General features: G+C 28.7%; 3 protein-coding genes across 6 annotated transcripts in view; 2 read left to right on the top strand and 1 right to left on the bottom strand.

Annotated features, from left to right (window-relative positions):
• Window positions 1-2,698, top strand: part of LOC105204369 (MATH and LRR domain-containing protein PFE0570w) — a 46,785-nt gene extending 44,087 nt beyond the window's left edge. For 2 of the 3 annotated variants that reach the window (XM_039454118.1, XM_039454117.1), the window contains exons 9-10: window positions 1,138-1,348; window positions 1,436-2,698. In XM_039454118.1, coding sequence (XP_039310052.1) covers window positions 1,138-1,348; window positions 1,436-1,549 — 325 coding nt within the window. In that variant the 3' untranslated portion in view covers window positions 1,550-2,698. Of the gene's footprint in view, window positions 1-1,137; window positions 1,349-1,435 lie in introns of those variants that run through there. The other variant, XR_005575648.1, reaches the window with a different exon arrangement.
• Window positions 2,699-5,696: 2,998 nt separating this feature from the next.
• On the top strand, window positions 5,697-6,600 carry LOC105206750 (bifunctional transcriptional activator/DNA repair enzyme Ada). The gene has a single exon (XM_011176220.3). The coding sequence runs from the start codon at window positions 5,963-5,965 to the stop codon at window positions 6,533-6,535; it is 573 nt and encodes a 190-aa protein (XP_011174522.1). The 5' UTR covers window positions 5,697-5,962; the 3' UTR covers window positions 6,536-6,600.
• Window positions 6,601-8,327: 1,727 nt separating this feature from the next.
• Window positions 8,328-11,772, bottom strand: part of LOC105204366 — an 89,645-nt gene continuing 86,200 nt past the window's right edge. The window contains exon 13 of one of the 2 annotated variants that reach the window (XM_011173416.3): window positions 8,328-11,112. In XM_011173416.3, the coding sequence (XP_011171718.1) occupies window positions 10,979-11,112 (134 nt within the window). In that variant the 3' untranslated portion in view covers window positions 8,328-10,978. The remainder of the gene's footprint in view (window positions 11,113-11,772) is intronic. The other variant, XM_039454178.1, reaches the window with a different exon arrangement.

Raw genomic sequence — 11,772 nt, 5'->3', positions numbered from 1 at the left:
GTTTCTGGAATTCATTCAGAAAATTCAAAATACAAGTTTATTCATCAAAAGTAATATTGTCCTCTTCAAAGTACTCTCTATCGACTGCAACGCACTTTGTCAGCGCTTGATCCAGCTTTTGAAACATTTATGGAACTTTATTGTCGGTATAGCCATCAGAGCCGACTTTGATTTTTCCATTATTTTCTGTTAAAACGCGTTTCCCGTAGTTTTTTGACTCGATCGAACAGAAAAAAATTGCAGGGAGCCATATTAGGTGAATTCGATGGCTGTTGGATGGTATTCGTTTCGTTCTTGGTTAAAAATTCATGGATAATGATGGCACTGTGCGACGGTGCGTTATCATGGTGCAAAATTAACAAGTTGTTTGCTCACAAATCCTTTCTTTTTGGGCGAATTGCTTTACGCAAACGTCTTAATGATGAAATAATACTCCTTATTAACTGTCTGATCTTCTGGCAAAAATTCGTGATGTACAATTCGTGTTGTAATCCATGAAAACCGTGAATATCGCTTTCGTCATCCTCGACGGACTCACGATCACTTCTGAAGCGTTTATACCACTCGTAAACGATTGTTTTCTTTAGAGTATCATTGCCGAAACAGTTTCCCAACATTTTCAAGGTTTTCGCACCATTGAATCCATTTTTAACGCAAAATTTAATACAAACTCGTTGTTGCAAATTCAACTCCATTTTTAAAACTGTAAAAAATCGAAAACACGCACAGAGATGTACTCAAGACGTCGTAACATTTACAAATGTCAAGTTATGGTCGGTATTCATAGTCGATTCTTATATTTAAGATCGTTTTAAATATCACCTTAAGATGCCATTAACCAATCAGAGAGCCATATTAGCATCTTAAGACGTTGCTTAAGATAATCTTGAGATAAGAATCGACTATGAATACCGACCTATGGCGATAAAATTTGATGGGAATGTCAATGATAGATGTGGCAATCTAATAAAAAAAATAGAGCTCAAATTAGCTGACTCAGAACATCGCCTGGTGGTAATTCCGGGAACTTTTTGATCAAGGTGGTATATATAATTTTGTAAATCTTAAAATTTTTATTTTGGTTAGAAAACGTCTCTAGTTTTTAACATCTTTCTTTACAATTTATATGCTTTTCAGGATTTCTACTGTACCAGATAAAATAAAAAAGAAAATTGAATTTGAAGTTAACACTGTTGATGGTTTCCAAGGTCAAGAGCGAGATGTTATAATAATGTCCTGCGTGAGAAGTAGTGGTATTGGATTTTTATCGGACAAACAAAGGCTTTGTGTAGCTCTTACAAGAGCTAAGCATAGTTTGATATTATGTGGACATTTTGTTACTTTCAAGGTTAGAGAATTTTGAATATGAATTTAAATGTTTTATATTATTTATATTTTTTTAGTTTAAATTAACGATGAAATCTTTGCTTTGCAGAGGGATCCAATGTGGAGAGCATTAATAACTGATGCACAAAGTCGTGGAATTTTTAGCGATATAGATGCTAACGCGACACCGGCCATGATTAAAAAATGTATTATTAAGAATTAGTATGTAAAGTTTTTTGATATATTTAACATTTCGAGTAACTATTTTTTTTATACGTTTTGTATATTTTGTAAATACTTAGGCTAAATTTCAGTATTCAAGTATAATGGATCCAATGAAAAATGTACTATTAAAGTGACCACTATATTTGATTCTTTTTGAATATCTTAAAATCATAATGCCTTAGAATTATAGTTATAAAGTTCGTGAAATTGAGCACGGAATTGGAAAAAAGAGAAGTCCTTTTTTAAAACATTTATAAAGTATATAAAAAATTGTAAAGTTGTCTTAAACATTTTTGCTATCATTGGTAGAAATTAATGTCATTTTGACTAGGAAGTTTTCATTGGGTTAGTATGAGCATATAAAATATAATCAATGTTATTAACTTTTCAAATGTTTAACATGAACATAATCTATTGTAAGTTGTATAGAAAAAGATTGTTATTCAACCGTTAAGGTCCAATCTTTAAAAGAAAGAATTGATAAAGTGTTTCAATAAATTGATTATGAAATCAGTAACGGATGATACGGCATCTACTGAAATATCTAATATATCATCAATTTACTAAAATATCATTAGTTACTGATATAGGTTATTGAAAGAGTTTTTTTTTCTTTAAAAGAATAAAAAATTTTCACAGGAATACAGTGCAAAGCTAGAGTCTTAGCTGAAAAACAATCTTTATGGACCTGTCATGTGCCTAAAAAACATGAAAATTTTCGACTTACTAACATGAAAGCTTCCAATTTTACTTATAAACTTTATTTTTAATATTTCTACTATTTTTTTGTTATTGATCGGATTAAATAAAAAATGAGCATTTTGAATTTGATTGATCATAACTCCGTTGTAAAAATCATTGTACCGCAATTAAAACAGTCTTAAAACTCAAAAATTTTGTCCTATCAAATGGTATAATTGCTAAATTTTTTTAAACATGTAGATAAAATAAATGAATCAAAATAAAAAAATTAACGATTTTTCTCCTTTTAATGTTGAATCAAGAAACATTTATGTAGAACAACAAAAAAATTTACTACTTCACATTTCTTTGTACTTTAAGTACCCTGATTTTTAAAAAATTCTCGAATAATTGTGAGATTTTTTTTTAGTGGCTACTGGTTTTATGGAGTAAAACATACAAAAAATTGCTTAATTTTAATGATAAAAAGAAAGAATAACAAATAAAATACAAATAATATTAAAAAATTGATTTCCATTTGTGCACTGACACTACATTACTATTAGCAAGAACAAAAAAAATTATATTCAATTTTTCATTGATATTTGAATTCACCGATATTAGCATAACTTGTGAAATTTACGATAAACTCGCATGTAACAGGGAATTGTGCCCCTCTTGCCTACTTTCTGTATTCAATCTGTATATGATACACTATTTTATCTTATAACTTAAAAACTAAGTTCCGAATAAATTTTTTACCAAAGGAAAAATTGTCTCAGAATACAATATGTCTGTCGAAAGATAAGATTACAGGGTGATTATTCTGAATCACTCTGTATAGCTAAAGTATGTTTCTTTCGTTTTGTAATGACATGTTAGCTCCTAATAGTCCGATCTCAATAGCGATTTTTAAGAAGCATTGGAGCTTCTCGTTGCGATTGACCACATCCATTCGGTGCTTGGAGTTTTACCATTAGAATCTAATGACTAGATCAATTAGAAAATTTTATATTAAATTATCTAATTGGATAATGTAGACAATCTGGCGTCCTACGATTTTTAGTTAGAAATCTTCATGAAACTTGCTGCTATCAAGTAAATCTTTACAAAATAGATCGAATAAAAGTTATCACAATGTCAGTTACAAACTCAATTTCTTCAAATAAAAAAGTTTTGGTTTTTGTTAATAATAACTATTTTGTTAATTTTTATTCAATTTATTCTATAGAGGTTCATCCAATAATGACAAAAAGACTACTCTCTTGAAGATTTTTAACTAAGGATGATTGAACGCCATGATGTAAGATTTACGAGCAATTCGACCCTACAGTCCCCTTAAATAGAGTAGCGCCTTCCATATCCGAAGTTCGATTATACAAATACTTTAATATCCGAACGTTCTACTATTTGAATGTTATAACATATTGTAAAATTAATTTTATTTTTTTTACGTAAAGAATTTAAGTTTTTTTTTGAATTTATAAAGTCCTTTTTGTTAAAAATGTAAGTTTCTGTTTGAATAAATGAAATTTAATATATAAATGTATGTATTCTATTATCTGAAAATTCCCTTATCCAAACAATTTTGTCTTCCTATTATTTCGGATATGGGAGGCTCCATTGTACTTAATTTTACAATATTTACTGGTCCGTTCGCCCGGACATCAGTGTATAAGATTTCTCAAAAATGGCTTAACTTTTTTGAACTTTGTTTTTGCTAATAAATATATAAGGACCTTAACTCAATCGAGGTAAATTATGAGTTAAATTAGTTGATTATAAAGGAATCAAAAAGATAATTGTATAATAAATTCAAAAAATTAAGTCCAATAAAATTTTTTAATAAAGTTTTTCTAATTACATCAGTTTTTCGCTGTATTTACGTCTCAAAAGTTTATTTAATAGTCTTACCATGTGTCTAGTAAACCTTTTTAGCTTTAATATTTAACAAAAAGCGCTATAGTTTTAAAGTTATAAAAAATAAAAGCTTTTTAAAATCAAGCAAAGAAAAGTACATAAAAACATAAATTATACACTCATTTATTCAAATAATTAAAACAAATTATATTGTTAGCAAATATCCATTTTTACCAATTTAAATTGATTTCTGTCTTTTTACTTTTTGCTTTTCTATCAAGGTATGAATTCTCTCAAGTACTGTGTCATTTGTGTATTTTAATTAAAAATAACCAAACATTAAAAAACAGCCAAAGTGAGAAATAATTTCCTATTTTGTATATTTTTTATATGTAAAAATTACCAAACTTACAACAGCTCAAAGAACACAGCGACCTTTTAAAAGTAGAGGTTCTACTTTTAAGTTTTTGAAATCTTTTCTTTTTGATTTTAAATGCAAATATATATTAATATATACATACATATATGTTATTTTAAATATTGCACTGATGATCTTCTCGACGCGCATGCGCGTAAAAGGGAACCTCGGCACATCTGCTGACTTAAAGAAAGTCAGCTGTGGTCAGCTGGATAGTAGAGATGGGCAAAGCAGAACATCATACTGTTTCGGAACATTAAGATCAGTCACTCTAATGTTCCGTTCAAAAGGTTCCGTTCAAAGGTTCCGCTTCGAGCGCTTACGGACATGCTTTCTTGTTATGTGCGTTTCCTCACCGCCATGACTCTCCGTTTGTTTTCTGTTCCTGAACTCCCTGAATTAGTGTGCACTTAAAATGAAATAGATATATATTTGAAAGTTAGTGAAAGCAAGAAGGAACGTTCCAGTGTAGTCTAGTGCAGGAATAGAAAACAAGCCTTCTGACTCTCGTCTTATTTCTAGCAAGTAGCAACACTGTTCTCAGGATTCCAGCGCCAGTAAAACCGGGAGTACACACACTCTTACATACTGTTTGTTTTTTATTCCTGAACTCTCTAAATAAAGGTTGATTTATGCAGGCCGTAACCTAACTTATGCTGGAATCTAAAAAAGACCAATCATAGTCGATTATTCTTCTGTAAATCGATTATGATTAGTCAATTTCTTACAGAATTCGACATAAGTTATCGGTTACGGCCTGCATAAACCAACCTTAAGTGTACAGTCGGGTTCATTATAGTTGCGACACTTTTTTTTCGATAGTTTTTGGAATGTAGCCCTGCTCATCGAGCGGCAAACGTAATTGGTTGGATCCACAAGTAAGAACCAATCATGTTCTCAGCTCGTATTATAGTTGCGTGTTCAGAGACGCATCTAAGAAAAAGTGTCGCAACTATAATGAACACGACTGTATAGTCGTGAGCTAAAAGATAGCAACACATTTTTTTTTATGGTAGATGGTTTGATGCTTAATTGGTTGGATCCATAGGTAAGAACCAATGACGTTCGCCGTTTAATGAGCAAGTCTACATTTCAAAAACAATCGAAAAAAACGTGTTGCAACCTTTTAGCTCACGACTATACCATGATGTAAGAAGAATGTTTTTTACATCATGGACTATACAATACATACATGCATGCGTCAGCGCGCATAACTAGGGGAATCAGCTGAATTAGAGACTCTAAGGTTCCGTTCATTTTTATTGTAACTAGGATCTTTCAGGTCAGTAAAAAGATCCGTTCATAGTGAACGGAACGTTCCTGAACGACACATCTCTACTGGATAGTCGTTTGGTTATAATCAGTTACAATTCGATAGCAGCCGGCATTAATCGGACCGGCATTGGCATTTTTTCACTGTTATTCATCTCGTTTTGAAGTTGTTTTGTAATCATGATTGTATTTCGAAGCATGACAGTGGATAAATACAAAAGTAATTACATGACATTCCAATTGTTGTACGCATTTCATCAAACTCCATTCGGGAAATGTCTCATCGCCGTAACCGACATAGACGAAGATGTGGCGTATTTGACGTTCTTTGATGATGAGGCGTCAGCTCTCGCAGATCTAAAGGTGAAATGGCCTTTGACTCGCATATCAGAGGATACCGAAAACAAGACGGACGCTGTCGTTGCGAAAATTTTTCATCCTGACGATCCTCAGCTTCGTACGGTTCATGTAATCATGAAAGGCACAGAGTTTCAAATTAAAGTTTGGAGGTCTCTGACGGAAATTCCTATAGGGACGGTCACTACGTACGAGAAAGTTGCACAGATGGTGGATTGCAATCCCAAAGCCGCAATAGCAGTGGGAAATGCAATTTCCAAAAATTATGTTGCCTATATTATACCATGCCATCGTGTAATAGCGAAGAACATGCGCCTTCAAGGCACTAAGTATGCCTGGGGAAGTGAACGGAAAGTAGCTATTCTGGAATATGAAAAAAAGCAACTTTTGTTATAAATTAATATCTGTACAAGTATAGAATATATATTTTTAATATAATGAAGTACTTTACACAAACTTAATATTTGTCAAAATTATTTTTATATTAACATTACAAATATTTGTCATAATCACTTTGTATTCTTTTTAAGTTCTTTTTTTTTATTTATATGCTTATAATTCAGATATCTTAAATTTACAATATGTACTTGCATTTCTATCCCCTATAGCAAATTGCTATTATTTGTCATCATTTTGATATCAAACATGCTATTTGATGTCTCTTTGATGTCAAAACAATGACAAATAATAGCAGTTTGTTACAGGAAATTTGAATGTTCTTATAATTGTTTCTGTAATTTATAATTATATCAGATTTTATTTGCTTTTATTATTTCTATGTTTCACCATGGAGCACTATTCACTTTTCTTACATTCAGCACTATTCTGGATGAAAATTTACCTACAAAATTAATTTTTTCTTTTTGCACTTTTAAAAATTTTTTATTAATTTAATATTTTTTAATACTTTTCCTGCTTTGTTTGTGGGTGTTAAAATAGCTGAATTAATACTATTTTGATGTACACATAATTGTTATTAAATATTATTTTAAGCTATTGACTTGATCTTAATAATGAAAATTGTATTAATCTTAAATTAGCACTTGAGTGAAAACATATCCATAACAGTATTTCAGGGTTAAGACTAGACACAGTCTAGACTGGTCTAGACATTCCTAGATTGCAAATGAATAGTAAATTAAGAATATATTATATAAGATACAATTTCAAATAAGAAGGCCTATTCAGTCATAGCTAGAACTTAGTGCTTTATATATATATGTGTGATTTTATATATTTTCTCAGACTCAACCAAACTGCGCGCCGTTACTTTCGGTCATATAACACAGTTATGATCGAATAAGAGTTAGTAATATCACTTTTATTAAATTAAAATTAATTTAATAATACTTGATGCTTACTAGCATCTATATTAACCTTCCCCCTCCCCCCCCCCTCCTGAAAAAAGTTTGGTTGAGTCTGAGAAAGTATATAAAATCACACGTATATATAAAGCACTAAGTTCTAGCTATGACCGAATAGGCCTTCTTATTTGAAATTGTATGTTACATGTATTGGTCGAATATATTATATAAGATTGAGTTTAGATATATTTTAATTTTTTAATGAGGTGTTACATGGAATAAAAGTATTTAAAATAATTATGCAATTAAAGTAATATGTGTTTATTTATTTTTCTTACATACATTGGATCTTGTAAAAGTACGAAATTCCTTTGTTAGATAATATAATAAAATAGTGATCATGCATCCTAAAGCATGCATCCTAAAGATGTCTCATTTAATTCCAAATGTTTCTTAAAAATGTCAGTTATTGTCACTTATATTTATATATTTACAACATGCTTTTACATGGCGGTTAGCTATATAGTTTTGTTAAATATACTTTTATTTGTGATTGCATGAATAATAATAGAAACTATAATTTCTTTATTATACAGACACTTTCACGAAAATTAATTTTTGTATATAGCTTTTGATGTTGTGAATTGTATGTTGTTCGAATACACTAATTTGTGTTTGCTTTTAGTTCTTGCAATCTATTCTTAAATTTGATCTTATTATTAGACATTTAGGTTTTGTAACGCACTCTTTACAAATCTATTATTGCTTATTTAGTTCATTTATACAACTATTATACACTTTTCATTGGAATTATGAAATAAAATTGTTCACAATTATTTATATTAAATACAAATTAAATACTGAGACACACAGTTTATAAAGAAATAAAACCAAACTTAGCGATACTTGATAAGAGATAAAATGTTAAAATTACTAGCTACAATTTTCTGTACAAATCATATTTAGTTACGAGTTTCGTAAATATATATTTCGTTAAATCTGCCTCACTATTAATATTATACACTAATAAATAATAGACAAGTTTACATATGTATATACATATATAATTTTTCATTTTTCGTATGAGTCTAAATGCGAGAACAAGTTAGAATGGTTAGAGAACCATGTATAACACAGATGTAAATTTCATATCAACTTTTTATATGACTGTGAAAAATTTTATATGAAATTTTATGTAAAACTTTTTGTATGATATTAAATTTCATCTGTGTTTAAACCATGCTACAATAAAAAGTATTTTTTTGTGAAATTGTTTTTTTGTACCAGCTGGTTTTTTTTCTTTGTTATTGCATTTTTATTAAATCTTTATTTGAACATTATTTACTTTATATTTACTATTATACGAGTTTTCTTTTCGATATACGTAAATATCGAAATGCTAAATTACATTTCAAGTCTGTAAGCCAAAGCAACTTTCATCCATGTTACTAACTTTTCTCAGTAAACTTTTTACAGAGTTTTTAATTTTTTCTATATTATTTTTATATTGATATGTATTGTTCGTGAAAATATATTTTCCTTCATATTGAATAAGAATGTACATTTGCTAAAATTATTTATCTCTAATGGAGAAGAAAGGACTGAGTCATAGCGTATTAAAATAGTAGCTTTGTCAGTCTTATGCAACTGTTTAATTCTTTTATCTTTCTATGTCAAGTTATTTAATTATGGCGCGTTTTCTGCTCTACGGATATTTAAGGGACATTTTACTTGTATTATAGAAGATATCACTGTTTTGACTATTCTAAATAGTACATATAAGGGATATCAGGTTTTACGTAATTAAAAAGAAATTTGATAGTCAATAAAGTGTAACATTTTATCTTCGCGATGTTCAAAATTGTAAATTGAATTTATTATCACAAAATCATGAAAAATTACCATCAATCCCTTTTATATTTCTATGTCACCTTTCTATATGTTTGTGTGATGTTTGTTTTGTTAAAAACTTATCATTTGTCTGTACGTAGACAACGACTCTTTGGACTTTCGTGGACAGTCGCAGCGAAATATCTATATCTTACAAGGCAGTGCCCAAACACGATTATTGAAACCTAACTTGTAGCCTTTCTATTGAAAACTTAAATAAATAGTAATAATTCGCAATATGAATTAATCACAACTTCGTCGGTGAAGAGTTCATAATATGATTAGAGTTCTATATATTGTAGAGATGTGCAAATCATTCGAATACGAATCGAATCAGATAAAAATTCTATTTGAATTTCCAAGTCAAATCCGAACTATTTCGAAAATTTTTAATCTAAAAGGTTCTAATAAGAATCATATGTATTAACAATCTGATAAAATCATATTTAAAATGATTTTATATCATATAATTAATATTATTTTTCTTATATAGAAATCTTGTTAGTATCTAATAATATTCTACCTAATAATAATTGTGTTATTATTAAATGTTTTAACGATTCGAGTAAAATTTTGTCGATTTAGTTCGAATTTGAATTTCGATTATTTAAATTCAAATTATTCGAAAATTCGAATCTAAGAGATACGATTCACATATTGACAATCTTATAAAATCATATTTAAAATAATTTTGTATCATCACTATTATTTTTCATAGAAAATCTTTTTATTATCTATATATTAAAATTCGACTTAATAATAATTATATTAGTAATTAAAGTAAAAGTTATGTTTTAACGATTCGATTTAAATATAATTTGATTCGATTCGAATTGGTGTCAAAAAACCTTGATTCGCACATTTCTAATACATTGTATATACCACGTCACATCAAGTCTTAAATATCGATAAAAAATATCTGCAGCCTTAAAATTTTCTTTTTTTTTTAAATTCCTATACATTCGTCAATTCGATGGAGTAAATAAAAGTTTTTGATTTTATATTTGTTTAAAAAGAAAAAAAAATCTCTCAAAACGCGGCACGACAGAATAATGCGCGAGAAGGAAAAATATGATAATCTGTTACATTCTCTACAAAATTGTTTCAGATCGACCTTCGCAATAAATAACTGACTTATTTACGATTGTCTGTAAGACAAGAATAAAAATGCGGTAATGTGTGTACTAAAGATATATAAATTATTCGAATACGAATTAAATCAAATCTAGTTAAAATTTCAATCTCTACAATTCGAATCTGAACTATTCGACAATTTTGAATCTAAGAGACTTGAATACGAATTACATATATTGACAATTTTATAAAATCACATTTAAATTGATTTTATAAAATATATTAATAATATCGTATAATTAATACCTGTGTTTCTTACATAGCTAACGTTTTTTTATTGTTGTTATCTATGGCTTAAAATTCAACGGTAATAATTATGTTGTTAATTAAAGATTGTGTTTCAATAATTTGATTTGATTTAATTCAATTCTATTTGATTCGATTCGGATAAAATTTCGTTTCGATCAAAGAAATAAAATTTAATTCGACGTTAAAAAAGCCTTGATTTTCTAATACATATACTAAAGTTAGCATCAGTTAGCTCACTATTCAATTTGTAAAAATGGTGTCATTATTCGAGCGTGTATGAAGAAGCTGCTTTGAAAAATGCGATGACTACAGCAGCGAAGAGCATATAAGTCATGGATGTTGTCAATCTGCAGAGAGCTGATGAAGAAACTGCATTTCCTGGCGTTCTAGTAGCTCCTACGATCAAGAAAAGAAAAAAATGAGTTATTGTTTAATATTTAATTAATCTCAATATATAAATCATTAGGATGGTCCTTATTTTGGATATTTTCGAATTTTTATGCTCCCAGGGGTTTAAACGCTTCCAAATTAATAATTGGACTATAAACTGTTGTTGCTCTGGGTTTTTACTTGATATACCATGATAATAATTAATTAATTGAAGATTATCATGGTATATTAAATAAAAATCCAGAGCAACAACAGTTTACAGTCCAATTATTATCAGAATATAATCATAATTATTCTGATACTCGAAAAAGTTCAATTGTTGAAAATATGAAAATAAGTTCATAAAGTTCATCAAAACTTAAAACAAAATACTTTTATATTATTTTCCCTTCTTTAAATTTTTCTATTTTTTGGTATAAATAGATTTTCAGTTTTTTTGATCTATAAAAAATATGTATTGGTCACAATATCAACAAATAACTTTTGTTTCTTATGTAATAAAATTTTAAGATAATGGAAATACATGAAATTTGTTACCTTCAAGAAATATGTAATATATTTTATGGCACAACTGTTTATTTTGTAAATATACTTGAAAACATGGATGATTTTATTTTAATTGAACTTTGACCTCGAATAACTTTTGAACCAGAAGATTTACCGAAA

Source organism: Solenopsis invicta, chromosome 10, assembly GCF_016802725.1.
Source record: "Solenopsis invicta isolate M01_SB chromosome 10, UNIL_Sinv_3.0, whole genome shotgun sequence".
NCBI lineage: Eukaryota > Metazoa > Arthropoda > Insecta > Hymenoptera > Formicidae > Solenopsis > Solenopsis invicta.
Note: the sequence above shows the minus strand (reverse complement) of the source record. Positions and strands in the feature narration are given on the sequence as shown.